Source organism: Echinops telfairi, unplaced genomic scaffold (genome assembly GCF_000313985.2).
Source record: "Echinops telfairi isolate 266 unplaced genomic scaffold, ASM31398v2 ScPeMD7_7469;HRSCAF=8507_0, whole genome shotgun sequence".
In the NCBI taxonomy this organism is placed as follows: domain Eukaryota; kingdom Metazoa; phylum Chordata; class Mammalia; order Afrosoricida; family Tenrecidae; genus Echinops; species Echinops telfairi.
In genome coordinates, this window is record NW_022111372.1 from 60,073,089 (window position 1) to 60,099,889 (window position 26,801).

At 50.9% G+C, this 26,801-nt stretch overlaps 1 protein-coding gene across 1 annotated transcript in view; it reads left to right on the top strand.

The window, feature by feature from the left end:
* SLIT3 (slit guidance ligand 3) overlaps nt 1-26,801 on the top strand; it is a gene marked incomplete at its 5' end in the record, with an annotated part of 712,261 nt that overhangs the window by 469,028 nt on the left and 216,432 nt on the right. Inside the window, one exon of the mRNA XM_004697123.2 lies at nt 22,052-22,123. Coding sequence (XP_004697180.1) covers nt 22,052-22,123 — 72 coding nt within the window. The remainder of the gene's footprint in view (nt 1-22,051; nt 22,124-26,801) is intronic.

The following is a 26,801-nucleotide window of genomic DNA, read 5'->3' on the forward strand; positions in this document are numbered from 1 at the left end:
GATCTCTCCCGATCACATGTCCAAACTACATGCATGAGACAAAGTCTCACCGTCTTCACTTCCAAGGAGCATTCGGGTTATAATCCTTCCAAAATAGATGTATTTGTTCTTTTGGTCGCCCGTGATACTTGCAATATGATTCACCAGTACCGGACTTCAAATGAATCAGTTCATCTTCTGTCTTCTCTATTTGGTGTGCAACTTTCACATGCATCTGAGGCAGTTGTAAAGACCATTGCTGGGGTCAGATGTAACTTAGTCTTCAAAGTGATATCCTTACTTTTTAATGCTTCAAAGAAGTCTTGTGCAGGAAACTTCCCCAGTGCAATATGTCATTTGGTTTCTTGACGGCTGCTTCTGTGAGCATTGGTTGTGAATCCAAGCAAGATCCAGTCCCGGACAACTTCAGTCTTTGCTGATTATCATAAATGTTGTCTGCTGCTTCCATTGTGGAGATTTTGGCTTTCTTTACATTGAGTTGTAATCCATGCTCAAGGCTGCAGACCTTGAACTTTATCAGCAAATGCTCCAAGTCCTCCTCCCTTCAGCAAGCAACATGGAATTCTCTGTGTATTGCAGGTCGTTAATAAGCACCACCAGAGGAGACGGTAAGCACAGATGACAGCAGAGTCTACGGTGGTTAGAAGAATTTACAAATTGAACAAGTTCTGGGATGATAACAGATACACCTCGTCCAGAGGCCAAACTTTGAGAACGGGGGCACCAACCTCCCACCAACACCCACTCTTCCCTTGCCCAATCCCTGCTCATCCACATGTCTCCATGTGACCTCCACTTCCTCTGAATTCTAGCGTGGACTGAGCGCTCATATTTCGCAAGCTCATAGTATCTTACCCTTTTCCATAGTGCTCAGCAAAGGTAGGGATGTTCATCCGTACCCTCACTTGCTTTTGTTGGTCTTCTGCAATTCTATGATCTCCGTGAACTGGCAGGTATGACATCCATGCCCTAGCCTCCATGCCTAATACAATGCCTGGCATACAGTACATGCTCAATAAATGTTTGCTGTGTGGGTGACGGAAGGAAGGGTGGATAGGTGGATGGATGGATAGATGGATGAATGGATGGATCGGTGGGTGTGAACAGACTCTCCTTTCACGTGAGTGCAGGGCCTTACGAGGGCCAGCAACCAGAAAGAGAGCTACCACATCCAGGGCTCGTTCACACCTTGCCTTCTTCACATAAGACAGAGCCACACTCTGGGAGGGCAGCAGCCACCCACAAAGTGTCCTGGATTCCTGCCCCAGGCTGCATAGCAGTAGCGAGTCTTCTCTAGGTTTGGGTTTTTATTGTTGTTGTTGTTGTTTTTAACAATTTTATTGGCACTTCATCCACATATCATACAGTTCAATAGTTCATTTACATCAAGAAGAGTTGTGCAATCATTACCACAATCAATTTTAGAACATTTTCTTCTTCCTTGTACTCATTATTCATGTAATTATTTTTTTCAATTGTGGCAAAAAATACACACAGCAAAGCATTCTCCAATTCAACAACTTCTGCATGTATAATTCAGTGCCATTGATTATACTCGTCGTGTTGTACAACCGTTATTGATATTCCTCTCTAAAGTGGCAAGTCTTGTCTTTGGGGGAGCCTCTGCTTTCCCATCTGTAAGCCAGGGAGCTTGGATCTTTGAGCTCGGAAATCTGCTGAGTGAGAATCATGCTCTGAACAAAGATGCTTCATTCGGAATGAACGGGGTATTTGGCGGTATTTTGTCCTCTTCCCTTATCTTGGTCAGATCTTTGCAGCAAAGGGAGTCAAGCGTGGAGAATGGACCACATTGGAAAGTGAAGTAGGGGCGTTCTCACTTCTCTCTGGAGCCGTCCAGCCTGAGGAAGTAGGAGGGGACTGTCCTGTTAGGTGGAGACTTGGAGGGTCGTGGGGCACTGACTTCACGTCTCCTGATGCCGCTTTGGGGCAGTGTTCAACCCAGTGGCCTGGCTGCGATTTAAGGACTGATCTTGAAATGAACTTTTGTGTTTCTGATGCATACTCTAGCAGAAGGTACACCCTTTTTCTCTCCCTGCTCTTTTTTTTTTTTGTGGGGGTGGTGGTGGTAATCGCAGCTTTAGATGAGACCTGGGAGTGTGGACGGCACAGGCCCAGCTTCACCTTACCCTCGTGGCAGCTTATGGAGGGGATCCACAGCAGTGCCGCAGTGCCCAGCATCAGCCCCTCGCCATCTGTACTCTGTGTCTGAGCTTGTCAGAAGGAGCTCTGGGGCCGTAGCTCTCGGCGTGCTAACTGCAAGGACAGCAGTTCTAACCACTCGGTCTTCAGGAGACAGACAGGGCTTTCTACTCCCGCAAAGAGCTACAGTCTCAGAAACCCCCAGGGGCAGTTCTACCCTGTCCCATAGGGTCACTATGAGTCAGCATCAACTCAATGTCTGAGTTTGTTGTTGACCTTGAAGTTTGTATGTGTGCAGGAGGCTTTCACTCTGTGGTCTCTTCCTCGGGAAACAGACCATGGATGGCTCTATGCAGTCTTAAATTGATTAAGGAATGATTCCGGAAAAACTCAGAGAAGTGAACATACAAGAAGAAAAGGATGTGAGACTATTTGTTTTCCTTGCCCCCTGATTTAGTTAGGGAAAATACCATTGTGCTTTTAGCCCAGCTTTGGCATCAGGGATGAAGGTGACCTTCGCTCCCATGCTTTGATGTAATGCTAATAACCTTCTCCCTTGATGCCTTTTAACCTTGGCCCCGGTTTGGTTTGGTGGTCCTCTCTCACAGGAGAGCGGATGTGTGGCCCTTTTAGTGGGCTCGCCCAACAGCTCCCTTTGCAAAAAGCACAAAGCCCGTTCCCTCGGCCAGAGGGAAGTGAGGGCGCTCACGGGGTCAGTGGCCCGCACCTCAGAAACCTTGGTAAGCAGGGACTAGCGCTGAAGAATAAAGACGGCGTCTTAAAAAGCGGTGCCAGTCCAGGGCACGTTGCTTCGTGCACAATTCTCCAAAGTCACACGAATGAGAGGGAGACGGGGTCGCACCAGAAAGAAGAACTGGCCTCGGTTCAGAACGTCAATTATGCCCTTCTTTTCTTTTTTAATCCTCTTTGTACAATTTACGTGACACTTTGAACGGTGGCCAAAAAAGCTATTAAAACTATAAAACATATTCATTGTGATAAATCTCATTAAGTTGAGTGATTTCATTAAGGTATTGATGGGCCTAATTGATACGTGTAAGCCAAGACCATTCCGGGTCTCATTTCCATATGCTTTCTGCTCTGAGAGATGCAGCGAGCTGGGTCATTTTTTTGAAAAGCTTCCCTCCATAAAAGTGCTATAGATTCATCTGTGGGCTGCAGCCCCGGGGGACCCTCCCCTGCCACTCTCCTTGATTCCGAGCCAGCGACGCCTCGAAGTGGCGCTGCTCGGAGGGGAGGCGATGTATCCTCAGCCTGAGTGCCTGACAGGCCCTCTCATGATCAATAGGAGAATATTTATATTAATAAAGCACCAAGTTAATTAAATAAAATGGTCCTCTGGGTAAACTTAAGATACTAGAGGATGGGCAAGGCATCGATCTATTCTGCCATTTGAACATTAAGTATGTGCCTAGAAATTTTATGGAGCTTTTAAAAACCCGCTTTCGTAATGTAAAAAGTTTGAAACCTCTGTAAGTGTTCTCTGCCAGAATCTTGTGGCTGGCCTCCGGAGCTGGAGAGAGGTGGGAGGGTGGAGATGAGACGCCCCCACCCCACCCCCCTCTGCCTTCCTAGCACCCTTGGTCACTGTCCTCCTGCTCTTTCATCTTGGAGGACCCGCTGGGGCAGGGAGGGTGGGCTCTGGGGCCGTGCAGGGTCTGAGGATGCAGGGAGCTGCTCCCCTGTCCCCAGAGCAGCCTCCAGGAGTGGACATGACGGAGATGCTGCCACTCTTGCTGTTCTTGGCCCCTCTCATCAGGGGAAAGCCCTAACGCCCTGTGGGGTCTTGGGGACAGAAACCAGTCTGCCAGGCTCACAACCCCCTGCTTGGTGCTGCCTGCTCCTCCTTCTCTTGTCCCTCTGTCTCTCGTCCTGGTCTGTCTTTCTGGGTGATTCTCTTTCTCTGCGGGTCTCGGCCGTTCACAGCCTCTGTGAGATAACTGTGTTTGAGTGTTTCTGCCTCTGACTTGCGGTTTTTCTCACTATTTCGTTTTCTGTGGTGTTATTCTGTCCGTCTCACCGGATCAAGTTCTCTTCCCCTCTCTCCTCTCCGCCTGCTCATCTCCGCCTCCGCAGCTCTGCTTGTATCTCTCCTTCCAGCTCTGTCTGTCTGATCACTCTCCCCATCTATGCGCCATTCCTGCGCACGCTCTCTCTCTCTCTCTCCCTTGGTCTCTGCCTCTCTCTGCCTGGGTTCACTTAAAAAGGAGGTTCTAGGTGTGCAGACACCCCACACACACACCCACACACACACTTACACGCACACAGAAGCTGTTCAGCACTATCTCACTTCGGTCCTTGGCTTCAGGAGCAGCCTCCACCATGGGGCTTGGAGAGAGGAGGCCCAGCGGCCAGGGCCACTTCAGCTTTCCTAAGCAGTGACGTAATGCTGCATGTCCCCCTTTGTCCTTTCCCACAGCCTGACTTTTCTGCAGTCTGGCCCACAATGCAGAAACCCCAAGTCCGGAGTCCTGTAGTCACCTTGCTAATGACAAGCCTTCATTGAAATGTAAGCCCCAGGACAGTTTTAACAGGGTGGTGAGGATTATGCTCCGGAGAGAGGATGACAGCCAGGGAGATTGCTTAAGTAGTAACAAAAGCAGCTCACCTTCCCACCTTGACCGATGTCAGCCTCTGGGCTGGGACTGTTTCCTGCCCAAAGCCCTCTGTTTCTGGAGCCCTGTGAAGCTCCCCTAAGTCCTCAGGCCCTTTGGGAATCAGAGGGACACTGAGACCGCCCCCACTTTCAATGGAGGCAGCTGGACCAGCATTCTGACCCTGCATCTGGGTCGAGGTCACTGCCAGGTCTGACCCTGCCTCTTTGGCTTTGACCTCAAAGCTCTTTGCTCAGCCTTCCACCAGCTGCCCCAGGCTCCCCTGAGGTCTGCTGCCCACTGCTGCTTTATCCCCATGATTTCCCAAGTTGGGCTTTCCCGGAGCGTGACAGAGAGATGGGGGGCTCCAATCTACATCCCAATCTGTGTCACCGCCCCTGCCCCCCAGAGAGATCCTGGGAGAGTGCATGAGGTAGAGGCCCCCCGAAGAACCCAGGGATGCTGGCCGTTCTCTTTGAACTTGACCTGGAGATGTTGCAGGCCAGTCAAGGGTACTTGTGCAATGCTGCTCTGAGGCAAAGAGGCCGGCATGTTCTTGTCTTCAGTTTTCATTAAGTGCTCCAGGAGGGGCTGGTAGGGCTGCTGGTTAGGCATTAGACTGCTAACCCCAAGGTCTGAAATTCAAGCCCAGCCGCTGCTCTTCAGGCTGTCTGCTTCCATAAAGATCGGCAGCCTTGAAAACCAGATAGGGTGGTTCACTCTGTCCTATATGGTCACTATCACCGAATCCTACTCCGGGGCAACGGGATGTGCTCATATGCAAGGCTCTGTCTCGTGGTTTGTTGTTTGTTATTGTTGGAAGCTGCTCTGGATGTAGCCCCTGACCGCTGACAACCTCATGCAAAACAGGATGTGTCCATTGTGACCGTAGGTTTGCCACTGCCCGGTTTGGGGGAGTAGATCACCAGGGCATGCTCTGTGATCTGTCTTCATCTGGAAGTTCCGCTGGAACCTGCTCAGTGTTGGAGCACACAGTCGGCTCCACGGACAGACGGGGGATGGGCACATGGAAGGGCCATAGTGTGGAAGTCTAACCTCGGTCTCCCCCATGGAAGGGGAGGTTCCACCTCAGATCTGCCACTTGTTCGTAGAAGTCACACAGCTCGGCAGCAGCAAAGCTGGGAGACAATCCTTATCCAGGCTTCTCACCCTGTGCCCTCTGCCTCCTGGCCTGGCCGTGGACAGGACTTCTGGGGACTGGTATGAAAGGAAATTGGCCAGGAAAAGTCTAGCTCAGGCTGTAATGGACAGAGCACAAGGGTTGTAGGGTAGGGGGTGTTTTCCCTACCCTGAAAGCCCCTTCCTCTGTGCCCAGGACAAAGGCATTGATTGTGTTTGGCACAAGCCTAGTGGCAGCGGCCTCACATTCGCCACTAATTAATTTCCTCTTTGCAGTTCACTGGGCTCTCCCAGCGCCCATGTACCTTGTCTGGTACTTTTCAAGTTAAATGGCTAGAAGCGGGTCTAGGATTAAATATTAGTATTAACTTGTAACTTAGTGTAAGTCTATTGAACTGCATCCACTTTTACATAAATAAGCAAGAGAGCAGCATCTATTCCCCTTCGGTCAATACCAGGGCATCCACAGGTGTGAGTTATTAGCAATAACTGTAATTGCTTCGAATGGAACGATAAACAGCGAGGGACCCGTGGTGAGCGATGCTGTCCTGTGGCATTAACATAGCGTCATGGCTTGAGCTGTAGGAGATATACTTCATCCGACACTAGGCTTTGAGGGGCTGGCCTTGCAGCGCTGGGAACTGGGCTCTAACTGAATGGCTCTCTGGCTTCGGCAGGAGATCATTTTGAACCTTTCTGAAGCCGCATTGATTTTTACCGGCAGATGGCCCTGGGATAGCATCTCACCTTCACCACTTGTTTAATGGGGTTCTGCAAAGTTACAAGAAAGAGCAGGCACACACAGGCCACAGTCCCTTGGGCTATAGCCTCATGTTCCAAATTCCAGGCACTGGGATTGGCTCAACCCGAGGCACTATGCCCCTTGCCCCGGGTGTTCACCGTCCCTCAATAAGAGGGAAGGAGCCACAGGAGAGTAAGCCCACACCCCAACCAAGCCAGAGGCCCTGGAGTCCATTCTGATGTGTGGAGACCCTGTGTTCCTCAGAGGAGCACTGTGCTCCAGAGGGTTCAAGGGGCCTGATTTTTCTGCAGTAGCTCGCCGGGCACCTCTGGGTGGACCCCTCTTGCCATCGTGATTAGCAACAAGCACCACGAGCCAATCGCTCCACCCGGGGACCACCACAGAAGTCAACATCGGGCTGTGTCTCTGACAAGGGGGCAGAGCTGTTCAGTCCACAGACATCCGGTCTGGGGGGGTCTGGTCCCATAGAGATGTGTTCAAAAAGCCCCGATGCTGTGATCAAGTGGTGACTTGTCAGGTTACAGTGGGGTAGAGCTAAGGGAGAGGTTCTCCCAAACCTCAGGCTCTCTCTCTTCTCCCCTACTCCGCGGGCCGTCTCTTTGGTGGTGTGCAGGTCTCAGGCTTACGGACTGGACAGCTGGGCAGGAAGCAGTCCGATCACAGGACCGATTTCCTCAAAGATGACGAGACGCTCCTGCCACAGGCACCCCCTACTCACGCCTCCCGCAGCTCGCTGCAAAACAGGCGTCCCTCTCCACACAGAGCTTCAGGGTCTGCCTCCTTCCTGGTGCCAAAGTTCAGAAAGGGGATGGACGGTGGTGTCGACGGGGAAGTAGCACGCGGCCCTCTACGGAATGGAGCTCGTTGTTTCAAACCTGTTGGGCCTTCCCAGGGCAGGTTTCAGCGTTACTCAGACAAATCTGAGTGATCTACCTAGTTAGTATACCTCCCAACACGTGTGCTCAGCCCCACACTTCCGCTGGACAACCTTCTCAGTCCCCAGCTGAGTGTGCTTTCTGGGTAGCTTCCGTCCAGGAGCGTTAGCTCTCCAGCCTGATCCTCCATCAGAGAGGCGTGGACGGGAGGACAGAGGAAGAGGACAAAGGCTGTCGGTGAGCTGTGGGGAGACGGCACTTGAACAGGGGAATCGTGTGGTTTGAGACGGACCCCCTTAGCACCAAGGGGATCAGGCCTGCCTCCTGTTGTGACGAGGGGCACGACCAGCAGCACCAGGCCCGTTGATGCTGATGGGTCACTCTTGGGCAGAACCGAAGAGCAACGGCAATCTGGCAGTTTCTTCTCCGTTCACCAGGAAGGCACAGTGTGGCGCAGGGACATCTGCTTACCCATTCAACACACACTTTGAAGGGCTTTGCTTCAGCATAAGTCCTTGACCACGTGAAGCCAATGATGGTGGAGGGGGGCGGGGGATGGAAAAGACCAGGTCACCTGGCAGCATATATGTTAGCAGCAAGCAGCTTCCCCAGAACCAGATTCACATTTCCTTGTGCTCGACTATGTAAGTTACCTTTAGCCTGCTGGGGAAGTCCAGGTGTACGGTAGCCTGAGAAAGACTTGCATTCCAAGGGCCACATTGGCGGCTGGCCTGCCCTTTTGCCTGGGTGCCCTTTAATGGAATGGATGAGGAGGTGGAGAGGAGAAACACCCTCTGCTTCCTCCCCAACAGAAATGGGCTCCGAGCAGTAACGGAAAATTAGACATTGGAATCTAGAAGGAAAAAAAGAAAAAAGCCTGAGAAATTATCCTCCCGACCCCCTTAGCTTTGCTACTGATTACAGAAGCAGTTCTTCACCTGTGCACTATGAAGTCTCTGAGCCCAGGATATCAGGCCACAGAATGAAAAGTGAATGGGTGGTGGGGGCAGGCCAGCCGTTAATCACAAGGCAGCCGGAATGCTCGCTCTGCATTTCAAAACGAGCCCATAAATGCCGCCCCCACCATCCTCTCACCTCCCCCTGGCTCACAAGGTTCCATCTCTTAATTGCAAAGGCTTTTTGGCATGGAGATGTCTTTGGAGAGGAGAGAGGGCTCCATTCGGGCCATCTCTCCAAAGAAGACGAGGGAACAAGGACACTTCTCCAATTAATCAGCAAATGCCTGGCTCCAGCGTTCGGACCAAAGGATCGATTTACATAAAGCTACTTCTCAAGATGAATTTGCCTGCCCCCTCGCCTCCCCCTGCATCTCCCTTGTCCAGCCAGTATTAGACATGCTACTGGATTCTAGATTGACAATGTCAGTTACGACAATCAAATTAAGGATGAAAGCCTCCGAGAACTGCCAGGGAAGAGGGACAGAGGGGAAGGGGGCAATACATCAGCCACAAAGGAGGATGGATTGCATAGAACTGTGCTCCATCTCCTAAACCCCACTGGGCAGACACAGAGAATCAAATAAAGAGAAGAGAGGGGAAAAAAGGCCAGTCTCCATCCTTTTGAACCAGGGGAAACCCCCCACCAAGGTTGATGAATAAAACCAAAGGTTCCCATTGGGTCTCACAGTGGGCAGGGGCTAGCTCAGGTATGTCAGATCCTTACCATCAGATGTTTTCTGTTGTTGTTTTGTTTTGTCTAACATCAGGCTCCTACACACAGGCTAAGGGCACCCAAATCACTCTTGAAGGGCCCGTGGGGCTAGATGGAGCACACAGACTCTGGAGTCAGACTCCTGGGGATGGAATCCTGGGGATGGGGTGGCTCCTGGACCACTCGGTCACTTTCAGGAGCGAGCTGGAGCAGCCCAGAAGGCACAGTTGGGCTGAGAATGAGAGCTCCCCAATCCCCTGTAATGTAGCTGCCTTGCCGCTAAACTGTGGTGATCCCAGGGATTCGTGAGCTGGTGAGAAGCGGAGTCCCTGTACCATTTGCTAGAGATGATCAGTCAGCCATCAGGCTGTTCATGAACTCAGCTTAAGCTGGAGTTGCGTACGATAATTAAGCGAAGACAGCTTCGGGTTGGAATGAAAGCACTGGTGCACCTTTGCAGCCTTGGGGGTGTAAGGAAGACTCTGACTATGTCTTCTGATTCAATGGAGGTTCTCCACTTGGGGCAGGAGCGTGGAATAACTGGGATAGGTCAGGGGCCACTTTTTCCCTGGATCCTAGATGTTTCCAGTCTGCTTGGCACCCCTCCTCTTCTCCTACTGGCACAGCCAAGTCCTGCGAGCAGCTCTGATTGGATGCTTTAGGTTGACTCCAATTCGAGAAGACTGTTTTCCTCCTTTGGCAATGGGAGGGTGCACGGCTATATCGTCCACCTGTGAACTCGTATTCTAGAACTGCCCTGTCCACTCCAGACGTCACTAGCCATGCATGCCTCCTGAGAACTTGGAAGGTGGCCGGTGCAAATTAAGACATATGTCAGATGCATACCAGCTCTCAAAGCCTTGGGATGAAAGGATCATTAAATATCTCATTAAACTTGTTTTATTGTTTGCATGTTGAAATGAGGGTATTTGGGATATATTGGGTATACATACAATCCAATTTATATGCCGGGTTACATACAAATTCATTGTTACTCTTTTATTGATACCAATGGGATATTTCTGCTTGCCTCTATGACCCCCATCAAGTTTCTGTGGGGCAACGATGTCCTGGACATGGCAGATCCCTCCCACCATGTTGCTTGTGCTTTATGCCTGGGGTCAGACTCAGCCGGGGATTGAGTATTCATTGGTCAGCCCAAAAGATGGTTTTTGCTTGGATGTTTGAAAATTCACGGCCGTGGGCCCCTCGTGCCCTCAGCACACACCCACACAGCCCCAGGTGTTCACATGCAGCTTGCGTCTCCCTGCGATCCCTAAAACACCTGCCCAGGGAGACACGAAAGGGTGCCCACACTGGTGACAAAGCACAGCCCCAGCTGCTGTCCAGTCAAGTCCGTGCATGGAGGGAGACGCCATGCAAACCAGAGTAGAAATGCCCCCATGGGGTTTCCTGTAGCAGATTTCCCCAAAGTGGATCACAGGACTTTCTTTTGAGGCACCTCTGGATAGACTCGAATCTCTAAACTTTTTTTTTTAACCAATATTTTATCGTGAAATAGGTTGGGGGGGTTGTTGATATGTAGACTCACCAACTTTGTATTCCACAGTTTGAACTACTCATCAACCCACCCACCCCTGATAGTTTACTGTTCCCCCTTGATGGCTCCCTTTCTGGAACCACCACCCGACGCTTCACCCAAGTTCACACCATCAGTCGTGTGGGCGGTTGCTTGGCTTTCCTCCCGTGCCACCACCCCTTGGCAGCCTTTGCCTGATTTTTATTTATTTGTTAGCACTGAGCTCCTAAGCCATTTGTACCTGTATCACTGAGGGGCTCCTACAGCAGCCCTGAAACCAGACTCCACCTGCACCGTTGGTCTCAGGTACTCTCTTTCCCCCTTTGATCAGACATGGGCAGCCATAGCTGCTGGCCCCAGGCCCTCCAGTCCCTCATAGTGAACCTTGGCTTTGTTTCACTTGAAAACCAGCCCTTGTATGTGTGCCTCTCAGCCTGGCTGCTCGGTCACCTGACCGGAGTGATTTCTCTCCAAAGTGCAGCCTGCTAGAGCACACGAGGGGCCACTCATCTGTGAGCCTCCCTGCACATCTGAAGGCATCCAGGGAGCAGGGTGCTTGGTCCACCTACTTCTACCATGTCGCTGGGATGCCAGGATGAGCTGTGGTGGGACCTCACAGATGACTCTTGTAGGTTCTAGGTCACCAGTTCTAGATCATCCTCCACACTGGACTAGTGTGTGACTTTCTATCAACACACACATTAGATTTGGTCATGCACCTTCAATGTCCCAGTGCTCCTCTCCTGACCCAGCAGGTATTTTACCAAACATTCAAAATTCAAAAATTCAAACTCACGGCCATCAAGTCCAAGCCAACTCATAGCGCCCCTGTAGGAGAGGATAGAACTTCCCTGTGAGTTTCTGAGACTAATTCTTTTCAAGAGTAGAAAGGTCCTTTTTTCTCCCCGGAACAATGGGTGGTTTGGAACCGATGACCTCTAGGATTGCAGCCCGACGCATGACCACCATGACACCACCAGGGCTCCAGCTGTCTTTTTAGTATTTCTTTTTCACTTTTTATTGTGAATCGGGCCAAGGTTTAGAGAACAGGGCAGATTTCCACGCATCAGTTCATACACATTTGTTTCTTGCCGCTGCTCTCAGTCCCACAGGGCAGCATCATTGATCCCAGCCTATCCCTGTGCTTCCCTTTCCACTCCTCCTCCTTTCCTCACGCTCTTGCACTGTGTCGTCGGGAAAATGCTGCCCTTTTGGTCCCGAATGGTTGGTTATTCCAAGGTGTGTGGACATCAGGGATGAGTTCATTTCCAGACCCTAAGGGTCACCAAGGGCTACAGCCTCAGAATTCCAGCAGTCTCTGCCTGGCCAGTAAGCCTGGTCTCTTTGGTGGTTTCCAACTCTGCTCCCCATCTTTCTCCCACGCTACCCAGCACTTTCTGAAGTGAGCTCTTCCAGAGCAATTAACACCGGCAGCCTTTACACCTGAGACACAGAAAGCCTTTGCATCTAGCATCCAAGAATTTCCCTGAAATGAGACTAGAGACTTAAAGATAATAAGATGCTATATTGGCTAAATTGATGCTAATAAAATGAAGACAGTAATTTGCATTTATATACTACATTAGAGTTCAGAAAGCACTTGCTTATCCATTATCTGTAATACTTAGCCCAATCTCCTAGACATACAAATCGAGACTCAGAAAACTGAACTGATCTTCTTAAAGACCCACAGCCCAGAAGCAGCAGAGCTGGGGCATGAATGTGATCGCAAGTCCCAGATGCTCCAAGTTGTTCTGAGTGTGCTCTGGGAGGCATCATCTCCAGAGTTTCTGATTTAGCAGGTCCCAGGTGGATCCCAAGAATCTGCGTGTTTAAACTGATTTACTATGGAACATCTCATATACTTAAAGGCAAAGCATGTATTACAAATGAGCTCCTATGTACCCACCAGCCACCTCCCATAATTATCAAGTCATTGTCAGTCACGTTTCATCTGTACCTCTTTTCTATAGTACCATAAAGCTAAACCCAGACATCATTCCATCCTTAAGTATTTCCATATCTAAAAGATAAAGACTCAAAGGGAAAAGAACCAAAATGCCACACACACACGTAAAGTAAGGAATCTGTATATTCTTTCAAGGGACCATAGGGACATTCTGGGCAGGGAGCCCTGACCCCATGGGGGTTGTTAGCAGCATACCCCAACAGCTCTTCGTTCCATCTTCCGTCTCCTGGTTTTCATCAGACGGTGCATTTTGAAATAAAGAACAACGTACTTGATGAAGCAAGCCTGTGTACCCCCAAGTGCTAGTGATTTAAATGGACATCTGTTCCAATTTTTTCCTAAGAAAACTGAGGTAGTTGGTCCCGTAGTAAAATGCAGTCATCAAATCTACTCTTTAGTGGTCGAGCGGCACTTGCGGTGTGAGTTTAGAGAGGATGTGAAGCCAGGGCTCTCACTCTTGCTGGTGACGAGATGTGACATGGGCCATAGAAGAATTCTCACCTTCCTTGCAGGAGACCCAGGTTCAATTCCTGGCCAATGCCCTGCACGCGCTGCCACTAGTCTTTTGTGCCCGTGGAACTTGGGAGTTTCTGTAATACTGAGAGGTTTCAGTGGCGCTTCCAACTTCAGAGCTACCGTGGGAAGAAAGGTCGGGCAACCCCCTTCCAGAAATGAGTTGAGAAAGGTCGGGCAATCCCCTTCCAGAAATGAGTTGAGAAAGGTCGGGCAGTCTCCTTCCAGAAATGAATTACAGACTCCATCCGGTGACGGCAGCCTGATCTGCACCAGATCCCGGGCTCGTGCAGGCCGGCTAGTACATGTTCTGCTGTGCATGTGCCTGCTGACTCCCCGGCAGGTGGCCACCCCAACAGCAGGCTGTTAACCTCGTAGACAGGGCAGAGGTGAGATCCCTGAGGACAGGTACTGAGGCTGTTCACTTCTGGATCTCAGCACCCCGTCCCACGTGGCTGTTGGGGGAAACAGGAACCCCGTGGACATGGACAGCCAGGTTTGAGCATCGGAATGAACCCCTGTGGGTCAGGGTAGAGCGGCCCCAGTGAGCCTCCAAGACGGTGACTCCTTGTGGAAGTAGAAAACCTTGGCCTTCTCCCTCAGAGAAGTGGTTTCGAAATACTGACCTTGCTGTTAGTGGCCCACCCACAAAGCATCTGAATGGAAGGGCTAAAAGGCAAACCCAGCGATTGGATGATAATTGATAGCAAACCTATAGGCCAGAGTATAAATGCTCCATAGGTTTTCCAAGACTATAAATCTTTTTTCTTTTTTTAATTTAAACTTATCATAGTTTTATTCAAAGGATATTATTCACATAATGGTGATTTATTTTTTTAATCATTTTATTGAGGGCTCTTACAGCTCTTACCACAATCCATACATACATCCATTGTGTCAAGCACATTTGTACATATGTTGCCATCATCATTTTCAAAACATTTTCTTTCTAATCATTTTCAAAACATTTTCTTTCTACTTGAGCCCTTGGTATCAGCTCATTTCCCCCCCTCCTCCACCCTCCCTCCCTCATGATCCTTTGGTAATTTATAAATTATTATTTTTCATGTCTTACATTGACCACTCTCTCCCTTTATCCACTCTTCAGTTGTCTGCCTCCCCTGGAGGGTGGAATATATCGATCATTATGATCGGTTTCCCCTTTTCCCCACAACCTTCCCCTTCCCCTCTTGGCATCGCTACTCTCACTATTGGTCCTGAAGGGTTTATCTGACCTGGATTCCCTGTGTTTAAGCTCTTGTCTGTACCAGTGTACATGCTCTGATCTAGCTGGATTTGTAAAGTAGAATTGGGGTCATGACAATGGGGGGTGGGTGAAGGTGAGAGCATTAAAGAAGTAGAAGAAAGATGTGTGTTTCGTCAGTACTATACTGCACCCTGACTAGCTCATCTCTTCCTTGTGGACCTCCTGTAAGGGGATGTCCAATTGCCTACAGATAGGTTTTGGGTCTCCACTCCACCCTCCCCCTCATTCACATTGATACGATTTTTAGTTTTGGGTCTTTGATGCCTGATCCCTGATCCCTTCAACACCTCATGATCACACAGGCTGGTGTGCTTCTTACATGTGGGCTTTGTTACTTCTCAACTAGATGGCCACTTGTTTATCTTCAAGCCTTTAAGAACCCAGCCTTTTTATCTTTTGTTAGCCAAGCACCATCAACTTTCTTCACCACACTTGCTTATGCATCCATTTTAGGACTGTAAATCTTTATGGGAGCAGACTGAACATCTTTATCCTGCAGGTGGGCTTGAACCACCAACCTCTGGTTAGTAGGTCCCCCCTTAATCCACTGCACTTTCAGGACTCCATACACAAGTATGGGATATGGCTAGGACTCTAATAATGAGCTTCTCAGAGAAGGCAGAAGGAAAGGAGCTCTTATTGATATCTTTTACTCAGTAGCTTTCAAACATCAAGTGAGCAAGCAGTGTAAACTCCTGCAGCAATTAAATATTCAGAAGCATAACTGGAACAGTGGGAAATCATTGGGGGTTTCGGTCCCCCGTTGATACTTCGATTCTCTGAACCCTTGAGCTGCACGGCAGTTCTTTCAGGAAATGACTCGGTGACTCTGTTGTAATCTCTCTTGGACAAAGGATGCCACCGACTGACACCCAGCTGGAGGCGCCAGGGCTTCTCAGCTGTGACATAGGCTTGGGGCTCATTTGGTTTTTGACAGTGAGTCAACTGCAAACATATAATCTTGCTGATTAAGATAAATTGCCTGGAGAGGAGATTTATCTATTAAGATAAATCCGCCCTGAAGTCCATGTTGTAAGGTCCCCAGGGAACAATTCTTCCCTGCATGTCTGTCCCTCCTGCTGTTTAAAATGAAGGTAAACAAATCAGTAATGGAGCAGAGTGGTGTCTCACAGGCTGAGCGTCCATGAGGAGCTGGGCGCAGGACTACGTCCGTCCGGGGAGTCAGAGGCAGCAGCCATAGCAGCCAGATTGTTCACTCGGGTCCTGCAGCACGCTCCTGGGCACTGGGCGTGTCTGTATCCGTGCTCCACCGCAAGTGGCCTTCTCCCCAGGTAGCCGATCCCTCCTGGTGCTGTGTCCAACATGTTGGGACCATGTTCAGTTGCCATCTATAAGCTTCCCACTGGGTAAGTATGTGAAGTAGATTTCCAGGAATCTCTTCCTACTCTGGAAGCTCTGCTGACACCTGTCCACCATGGGTGACCCTGCTGGTCTTTGAGATACGACTGGCACAGTTTTCAGCAATGTTGGCCAAAAAGTTTGACAAACTGGCAGCCGGGTGGTGATCAGCTTAGTGTAGGATGGTGGTATTGAGAGTAAAAGACATTTAAAATTCATAGATTATCCCTCATAAAGTTTATAATTCCCAAATAGGTGTTGATGCATATTTAGCATATCCGTGGATGGGATTCGTTCTAGCAGGCAGTGCATGTGAGTGTGATTTTCATCTATACTCAGACCATGTTGAGGTGGTTAGATGCCGGCAAGTGGGCACGGCACAATGAAGTGCTGCGAGGTCCTGTGCTGCCCTCGGTATGTTTAAGTCCATTGTGGTGGCCACAGGGTGGATCCATCTCCTCGGTCATCCTCTTTGGGGCTGATCTTCTAATGATAGCATGTCCAGAGTACCGGAGACAAAGCCTTACCATCCCCACTTCTAAGGAGCACTCTGGATGGACTTCTTCCAAGACTGAGGTCACCAGGAGTCAAGGGCACGGCAACTGGCTGGTGGCCTCTGGATGCTGGTCTCTCAATGTCTGGTCTTCCAGAAGGTGATTTTATTACTGTCTGTGGACATCCTAATTCAGGGGACCCATCCTTCGGACATTGTATGAAAGCTTTGTGTTGATCCCCTTGGGGCCCTTTTGCTGGTATTAGGGCCAGTCCCGTACTTGTTTGCATTTTCCTGCTAGAGGTTCAAAGCTGGGAACCTCTTCAACAGTCTACTTTTGAGTTGTGATGGCCCCTCCGTGCACTAATGGAGAACAGGGAGAGTCTGGGAGTTCACATTTCTCTTGGATGGTCCCACCAGCAGCTCTGAGTGGGGCGTTCTACTCCTGTAAACTGTTACAGTCTTGGAAATTCACAGAGGCAGCTCTACCCTGTCCTGTAGGGTCACTGTGAGTCAGCATTGACTCTATGGCCGTGAGTCAGCTTTGGTGTTTGGAAGGTCCCTAACCAAGTGCTTGATGCAGAGCTGGGAAGGCCACACCCCCTTGCTTAGAGACCTTATTACATCTCTCCTCCTTCCCCATCCTGCTCCCTCCTCAAGTGTCCCTTCTGGGAGCACTTCCTTATGCAGCAGTCACCTCACCAGTAACCTTGGCTCACTGCTTCTCCGAGAGCCAATTCAGTACAGATCCTTTTACTGTATCAAGAGCTCCCGTTTTCCTCAAAAGGATCTAGAGTCAAAGGTGGATACTTTTGTCTAGGTAAAAATGAATGCAAAACCGCTCATCTTCCCCCGACTTTGATGGAAGGAGCACAGCATGCATGCATCCTGCCACTTGCAGAATTGGAGGTCCATGCCCTCCGGAGCACGCGACAGGGCCTCCTCAAGGAGGTGAACTCAGGGTTAAGGGGGGGAATGGCCAAGACATGAATGCAGCCACTCGCGGTCCCAGGTGCTGTGGTGAGTGTGCCACACATACCTACCGGTTCACTTTCCCGGCGGATCCATGAAGTCAGGCCTACACATAGGCCCACTGTAAAGATGGGGAGAGTGAGCCACAGACCAGTTGCATGTGTGCGCATGCAGCTACTAAGGGGCTCCACGCATTTCACGACTACCATGCTGTCCACATCTTGGGAAACTTCTTGGCCCCAATTTGTAGCTCTGAAATAAGTTGGGATTGGCACCACAGAGCACTGCCCTCCCCAACCCCCTGCCCATCATCACCCCCAAACTGCCCCTAACACAGACAGTACTTCCTAGGAGCCTAGCAGGGACCAAGACAAGCTCAGTGCCCCCCACCCCCACCCTGGAGCAGAGAGGAGGCCATTCCCTGCCCCTTGTCTTGTCACGTGGCCATGGTCAGCGCGGGCCGATAGGGGTGGGGTGAAAGTGGGGACTATCGCCCATGGCCGCTCTGAGCATGAGCCCAGCCCTCCCTCCCAGCTGTAGCGAGAGCTACGGGAAGCATTTCAAAAGCTGCCTGGACTAGACATGCTTCCAATCCATTTATCAAAGTGTCTGCACTTCCCGTTTCAAGGTAGATGAAGCAATAATAAATTTGCGAAGAAAGTTCATCTGTGTCCAAAGCATTTTAGTAAATTAAAAAGGGGGGCGGGGGAGTTGGATGGAAGGGGGATATATTGGTTCTTGCCAACCCCTATTTGACTTACTGTCTCCTTAATAAGTCCTCTCTGGTCTTGTGTTTTTGGATGGAATAATCAGCCGGTTAATCATTTTCCGGAAGCTGGGAAATGCACTTTAGCTAATGCAGTTCTCCTTACCTTCCTGAGCCCTAATTATTTAAAAAGTCATCCCCATCCCGAGCCACGCCGCCCACCACCCTTCCTTATCTCCCCAGGAAACCCCAGCACGTCTTCCGTCTGGTGGACTCCAACCCTGTCTGTCCTGGCCTCGCACATCTCAGAAGCAGCAGCAGCAGCACCCTTTCTCTGGTCACTTCCAAGCATCTCCCCACTCCTCACTGAGAGCTGTCTCCCTCCCAAAGGGTGAGACATTCAAACCCCAACGAGCAGTCAGCCAGAACAAGGATCCTGGGTATTACAGAGAGATTTTGTTATTTTTATTTAAGCATCATCTGAAAGCCCTGGCTCTCATCTCTCTCAAGTTGAGTGTTTGACAGGAGCTCCGTGCTCCGGCATCCTGCCAAGATAAGTGTGCTGGTAGAGACCCTCACGGAGGCCCTGCGATCATTGGAAGGGACAGTTCCTGAAAATGCAGCACCCGGGCCTGAACCCTCCTCCACACACCCCCACCCCACCCCCATCAGAAACACCATGAAAGCTATCACGACATCAGGCCACTGGCGGTATTTATGAAATCAATATACAATCCTGCAGCTTCATGGCGGCCCTATTGTTAGCTGGGGGCAAGAGGCTCAATGGAAGAGAAAATTAGCAAAACTGAGGAGCAGATTGGTCTAGGAAGAGATATATTCCTTACTAGCTCCCATTTTGCTCATTTGGTAGAGGAAGAAAGCAATAGCAGGGACGTGCTTTCTTCCGAGATCCTTACACTGTCCTTACATTGAGAGTTCCTTCTGACTCGGACACTCTGGGGCAGGGTGGAGCAGTTCCGTGGGGTTTACAAAACTGGCTGTCTTGAGGGGAACAGGAAACCCCATCTTTCTCCCGTGAAGCAGCTGGTGGGTTCAGACTGCCAACCTTGCTTGGTGAGCAGCCACTTGCCACTAGGTGGATTCAGACTCCCCAGTGCCCAGTTTGTAGCCAACTGCTTAACTGGCTGTGTCACCCAGGGCCTCCGAAACTAGGCGTGGAAGCCGGGTGTGTTTACAGAAAGGAATAGTGAACAGGAACCCAAGGAGCTGCCCACCGGAGGGCAGGGTCGTGTCTGTGTGCTTGGGGATCTACCAGCATCCCCACTGGACGGTTCTGACAGATCTGTGTCTGCCTACTGCCCTCTTCTCTTCCCTCCTTCCTTCACAGTGCAAACCAGACACTGCACAATAGCTCCCCTCCCAGTGCGTTTGCGGACCCCTCCCCTCAAACAGTGAGCCCACTGCGGGAATCATGCCCCTCGTCCAGCTTCCCGGCGCAGGCAGAGCGGACCGCTGTGAGCTTCTTTGGTCCCTTTGCTTTAGACATTGGTCTTCCACCATTCACCAGGAGTGTGGCTGGAGTTCTTCTCTCGGAGTGACAAGCCAAAGCCAGCAGCCAAGCCTGGGGGCTGGAGGGGGGTTGGGGAACAGGAGGGTGGCACATTGTTGTGAATGGGGGCTTGGTGGCTTGGAGATGGCCTTCACTTGGCAGGAAAGACTGGGCTCATAGAACGTGGCCGCCGGAGCCTCGGGTGTAGCCCAGATGCCTGGTAGAAATCAAATTAGTCAGATGACAAGACCAGGACCCCCTTCTCCTGGAGGCTGATGGAGAGCAGCGGTGTGACCTTGGTGACACTGGCTAACCTCTGCTGTCATCGTGCACCTTTGTTCTGCGCCCGACCCCAGGCTGGAGCCCTGTTCATTGAATCAGGCCCAGCCGGGAGCCTGCCCTGGGCCCATCATGGTTTAAATGCACTTATACAGCTACAGGCAGAGGAAATGGGTTTGAGATGGGGAAGGGGGGCACTGCTCTTCCTCTGCAGAAGTCACTAGTGTCTACCCCTGCCCCAATTCTCAGCCTTTTTTGGTGCTTAAAATACCTGAAAGTGGTCCCGCATGACCCCCAAGTGTGTGGTAAGAGTGAAAAATGGATATTCCCCTTCTCCATTCGACTTCCCTCCTGTCCTCCTGCAAAGGGTGCATTTAAGAGGCCTGCATTTTCATACAGGGTGGTTTTCCCAAATGTCTTGGGCTTATCCAAAGGTTTAGATTAGGCACTTTTGGAAAACCAGTGCGCAGGTGCCCGCGGGTACAAGCCATCTGTCGGACAAGTGAAGGTGTGTTTTTGCCTCGTGATCCAGCACTGTCAGACTTTGTATCAAGGGAATAACTGGACAACTGCCCCAAAATGCAGGGGCAGGGAAGAAATTCATCCGAATGTCTCTTTAAATGGCAACCAATCGATCAATAACTAAGTAACTAAACACATGGCCAACCACTCAAACTTTTGGGGGTTGTATATCCACCTGTATGATTGGATGACATACCAAAAAATCCAGTCCGTGGTGTGTCTGTTTGAACTTGGGCAGAGTGAATGTCCCGTGGGGCCGCCAAGGCTGTGAACCTTTATAGTGCGGATGCCTCATCTTCTGCGTGGGGGTGGTGGGTTCAAACCACTGAGCAGAGGTTGCTTAACCATCGTGCCACCAGGGCTCCTTGAATGACCTATAGTAATGTAACATGTTGTCCTAGAAGTACGGTGTAAGGGACAGGCATCCCCAAGGTAGTTAGTGAAAACATTAAGTTGTAACAGACTGTGTAGTACAAAGTCCTATTGGTTAAGTGTATATGTAAATGTGTATGCATGTAGGATGCTGTCTGTCGTTTCGCTTAATATATTGAGAAACCTGTCCATGTCTCTAACTGTTTGAATAGGATATAAAGAGTGACCTCTGGTAATTCTTTATAAAAAAACATAATTAATAGCTGAAAGTTGTGTGTGTGTTCTTAGCCAAATACACCTGCTACAATCAGAGTAGAGCACAATGGTGCTTCTGTTTGGAAGGGGACCTAGAGCCGAGCAGGGTCTTCCCCTTAGAGGTGAGAGCTGCTGTGCCCTATCCCACCCCCCGCCCCCTGTGCTCTGCCCCTCCAGAAGCTTCTGCAGCCTGTGGCTCTATGGGAGAGCCTGGCCAAGGGCTACACCCCGGAGACCTGGGGGATCTTTGCAGATGGATTCCTCACTGCACCCCCGAGGACGAGATGAAATGTGTGCACTAGGTTTTGCAGACTGTAATGAAATCATTCCTGCGGGGGACTTAGAGAAAAAACTTGAGGCTGTGGGGGTGGTTGAAGAGGCCGGGGGACAAGAACAAGGCTTATCCACTTCCCCTCCTAAAGTGCAACATCTAAGAGCTGCTTGATGCTAGGTGAGGGGCCGGCCGTGGGGACCTCCACTTTGGACGCATGGATGGAAATGTGATTTGAATTCGTCATGCCTGTCACTGGGAAGACCCGGAGGCCCTCAGGGGTCTAGGGACGCTAGAGCCAGCGGAGGTGGCCACACCCTTCAGAAAACCAGAAGGGCCGGGCTCTGTTCCCATCCCAAATGACAAAGGCAGAGTCCCATGGCTGTGCGAGATTGAGTGGTGCTGACCCTGCAGTGGAGGAGGAAGGCCTTGGGGGAGGGGACAAGGTCATCTCTGGGAGGTGACAAAACACAACCCTGGGTGCAGTGTGTGCAGCAAATCGCCCACTGTCTTGGCTCATGGCCTGGAGGTGTGAGACCACCCACAGAGCCTGCCCTGAGAGGCGTGCTCCCGCCCCGGTCACCATGTCAGCAAAGGCCTGCAGGGGAACAATGTGCCAGGCCTGAGAGACAGAACAACCCCCAGACTCCCCGGCCCCAGAGGACACCTCCTCCTCCCAGGGGTTTTGTTATCTTTTTTTTTTTGGGGGGGGGGGGGGGGGGAGTGTTATCTTAATGAGATGCGGATCTCCAGCTGGGCCTGGGTCTTTAATGCCTGCATTTCTTCTCTTCTCCTTCAGAGACCTGAGCGAAAACCAGATCCAGGGGATCCCCAGGAAGGCCTTCCGCGGCATCGCTGATGTGAAGAACCTGTAAGTGTTGTTTCTATTGCTGCTCTGCAGACCTGGCTGATCAGGGCTCCGCGGGTGGTGCAGCCAGAGGGGAGGTTGCACGGCCTGCGGCTGCTCAGCTGCTCGGTGCTGCTGTCCAGGAGCCTGGGAGGCAGGCTGAGGGGGACCATGCTCCAGGGGGTTCTGGGAACACGTGCTGTGGGACAGATGGCTCTTCTTCCCTGGTTGTTAGGGTCACAGGCCTGAGTAGGAGTCTGTCCCCACAGTAGCACTTGTTTGTTTTTTTTCTTTTTCTTTAATGTATCACTTGTTGAGTGGTAACTGCTCAATAAAAGGGATGGGACAATGTTGCCAAGCTAGCTGTTATCAGTAAGGGGCTCCTTTGCCAGACAATCGGGCCTCCTGGGCCTCCTGGGAAGACATCGACCCACTAGAGTCCTTGCACTGTCTGTGGGGTTTGGTTTGATTTGTTTGTTCTGTTTCTGACGTTACAAAATAACAGAGGTAGCCTTTCCCAGCGTCCCCAAATGGTCGACTCTTCTCTTGCATAGGATCATATAAAACCAGGAGATGGACCTTGGGACAATTCACAGACCTTAGTCTTCAGATTTCATCCGTCTCACACACACTGGCGTGTGTGCCTCTGTGTGTGTGTGTGTGTGTGTGTGTGTAGTTCTGTGACACTTTATCCCCGGTGTAGACGCACGCAGCCACCACCATTTCACGATGCGGACGTGGCCCACCACCAAGAGCCACCCTGCTTTTCTGAATGTCCTCGTAACCCTCATCACTTCCCGGGTGGCCTCCAGTGTGTGCGCCTTATCCCTGGACCCCTACCTTCAGGAGGAATGCCCTCTCTGCCCCTCCTCCCTAAACCCCTGGGCGCTGAGCCTGTGTTTGCAGAGGGAGCCGGGCACCGCCGAGAAGACCTGGTTGGACTGAGCACGCATGCTTGCCCACTGGCCTCCTCCCCGGGCTCGAAGTCAACTTGAGAAGTCTTGAAGCAGGCTTGTCTTCACACTTCTCCACGGTCACTTTCCCTGTGCTGAATGCGGGGGTTTGCACTGGCTGGGATCCCAAAAGGAAGCTGGGGATGGCGTCCAGATGCAGGTCACCCACCTCCCCCGTGGCTGATGGAAAGTTTTGTGGTTGAGCGCCAGGAGACACACACGAGGGCAGAGACATCTGGGAAAGGGAGGAGGAAGTGGGGGCCACTCTGCCAGGGGCTCTTAGATGAGAGACCTTGCGGCCGGTTCCCCCCTGCGTGCTTCCTGGAGAGGGTGAGGAGGCGGCCGAGGAGCATGAGTTCCTTCGCAGGACAGGTGTCCACCCCACTCAAGACACAACATGCTGACTCTCGATATCTGCTTGAGAAAACAAGATGTCGGGAAACCACACCTTGGAGATCACTTAAATGAAAAAGGTGCTCAGCCTCCACCTGTCCGGTGCACGTTCACCACTTCAGGATGCTTTCCTAATGCTTGTCCCTTGCAGGCCAGGGACACAAGGATGTGCACGTAACCCAAAAGCAACAGACTGGATTAGTTATTGCCACGTAGCGTCCGGTCCAGAGGGGAACTCAGAGACCCTCAAGCACCCGAGTTAGTTCCGCAGCGGGTAAACTGAGGTCCAGAGTGGACAATGCCCGCTTCTCCATGGTGGGCCCAGAATGAGCGTCTTACTGTAAAGGGATCCATTGGTTGGATCTCGTGGCTTCATTTTCATATTTTAAATGGCCCTGGGTTTTTGTTGTTTTTTAAGTCTCCTTCCATGAACTTCTATTAAACCTTCTTTCTCCGGGTCACACAGATGCACATCCTGTTTATTTTCAGAATTGGGGAAAGGGGCGTCCACTCACTTCTTAAAAGAAGAATTAACCAGCATAACTAACAATGGATTGAGTACTTTGTGCTTTTATTCCATTCCATCAGCCTGATACTGGGCAGGACTTAGAAGCCCCAGAAGTATAATTCATGTGAGGAGGCTCACTCTATAAACTGGGGACAAGAAAAGCAGTGCTCATTCTAGAGAATGTTTAGTTGTGTGTCGGGGCGTGAGTTCAGGATGATTAAAGAGGCAGCATTCACCTCAGAACACAGAGTCGGGGCAGAAGGCGGCATGGAAACAGGCAGCACGGGGAGGAAGTGGGATGTGCAGTGGTACACAGAAGGGATTGAAATGGGGGACTTAAAATAAAACGTGTGTCAATGGTTGAGTGGAAAATTATTGTCTCTGTAAACCTTCCTAAATCAAAATTTAAAGTTTAAATAGAAATAAATAAAATAAAATGTTTTCTGATGGTAACTGAAAATATCTAAATGGAGGGAAATAAAATAAAACTGTACATTTAAATAAGTCCAAAAAAGAGAGTGAGAGGAACCTTCAGTCATGTCAGGACCAACATGAAGCTCGGCAGAGGAGTGCCAGTAGAGTGCTGTGTTGTCAGAGTTTAGGGGAGGGAAGTGGCTTTAGGCTCTGTATCTCAAGGTGAGACTATGGCTTCTGAAGTTCGATCGATTACATTTGAATTTGATTTGTGCTACCTACCAAGTCGCTGGTGTTAGGTGTGTCCCAGGACACCTCAAGCCTAGGTTTCTTCCCCTGCACTGTAAAGATAGACTGACTTACTGACAGGGTTCTGTGAAGGTTAACAAAATAAGGCATACAGACAGTCTTGCGACTCTGCTTGACGTGGGAAGCATTGAGAAAATTCTAGCTATTGTTGATACCGTATGTCTGTTGTTGATATGATGGTAAAGATTACAGTTGGACCTGAGTGAGACTGGAATGCAGAGGGTAAAACAGGTATGGAGTGTTGTAAACCGGGAGGCAAAGCTGGGTATGGGGAGTTTCAAGGGCCAGGAGCAGAGATGGCTCCGAGGAGTAGTGGGACCGTGGGGCAGAACAGTGGGTGGTAGGATTGGCAAAAGAAGTTGAGACCGTATTGTGGAGACTCTGCTGCAAGAGAATGGGCTTTAGATGCAGCTCCTGGGCAGTGGTCATGGCGACACCATGTGTGCTGGCGAAGCCTAGGACAGCCTCGGGGACAGTGCAGGGAGGAGAGACCCGAGGCAGGACCTGAGTCCGAGGTCCCACAGGAGTGAGCTGGCCTGGCACGTTGGCGAGGGCAGTCAGAACTGAAAGGACAAGTGCAAACTCTGAAGCCATGTCATCAGAGCATGGTGACCCAGGAGGCATTAGAGGCCAGAGGACAGGAGTGAAATATAATAAGCCTGAGCTCAAATGAGGCAGAGGACCACAGCACATTCTCATACTCACCCATCCACGCGACCACCAAACATACTGTAGACATGCCTACATCATACCAGTTCTGTGGACAGACAGCAGAGGCTCAGGCACGTGTGTCTGAACTCTGCATTCTTGGAGCTGGTCCTCCATAGAGAAAAGGGAGTCAGGAGCAAGAGGAGGTCTGCAAGATCAGGAAGTGGTCATGTTGGATGGAAAGTGGCCTCGAGGCTTCCACAGATGGCGAAGATGGAGCATCGTCTCTGTATTAAGAGATTGCTCTGCCACTTGAATGGCTTTGATAAAGTCACACCTCCTGCTTGTCTCCAGGCCTGTTTCCTGTGCCTTCATGAGTGGAAGCCAGGCTCACTAACTAACAGCTGTATGAAGAACGGCAGGTGGGAAATCAGAGCCACAAAGCTGGACCTACGGCGTGGATTCAGGGCAGGGAGCGCTGGGGAGCGTTGGGGCAGGGTTGATCCTTGAGTGTGTGCGTAAGTACATGTAACCTGGGAGACTCCGCACAAATGAAGTTGGTGGGAAAGCTCTTCAGAAAGCGCTCCTCCTCCTCCACGTGGTCGCCCACCTTGTGGGGGATGCATCGCAGATTGTACGTCGGAGGGGCCAGAGCCCCAACATCAGTGTGCCAGTGAGCCCCAGCCCCCTCCATCACTGCCGACTCAAAGCTGCTCACCCCATGCCACTATCACCATGAGGGAAGCCGGAGGAGAAGGTGGAGCACTGGTGGAGCAGGAGGGAGACCAAATGGCAGGTGGGAGGCTGCCTGGCCCAGCCCACCAAAGACACCATACGGGTCATGAAGAAAAGAAAATCAAACACTGACCCTTGCTTGGGTCAATTAACTGCCTTGTGGGTTGGGCATGTGTTTTCTCTGCTGGCCCTGACATTTTCCATGAAGGCGCAGCCCCCCGCTCCTGCTCGGCTTATCAGCCACAATCCATGTGCGTGATTGGGTTAGAGTCTGCAGAGCTAACTAGAGCTCTCAATGCCACTGAGTCGATGCCAACTCATAGTGACCCTATAGGACAGGGTAGAACGGCCCCGGTGGGTTTCAGAGACTGTAACTCTTTATGGAAGTAGAACGCCTTATCTTTCTCCCTCACAGCTGCTGGTGGTTTCAAACTGCTGACCTGGTGGTTAGCAGCCTAGCATGTAACCACTACGCCACCAGGGCACCTAGATTAGAGGTAGGCCTCCCTGTGTAGCCCTCCCCGAGTAACAGCTGTTGCGGGGATTGCCATCACCTGGGCTTCAGGGACTCCTCGTGTGTAACGAGGTCCATGGTTCTCGTCAGCAGCTTCTCGGGAGCAGACCACCAGGGCTTTCTCCTAGTCTTGCTTAGTCTGGAAGCTCTACAGACCACAGCAACATGCCATGCTTACCCCACAGAAGGCCGGGTGCTCCCACTGAACCATCACTTCCCCTTAGCCAC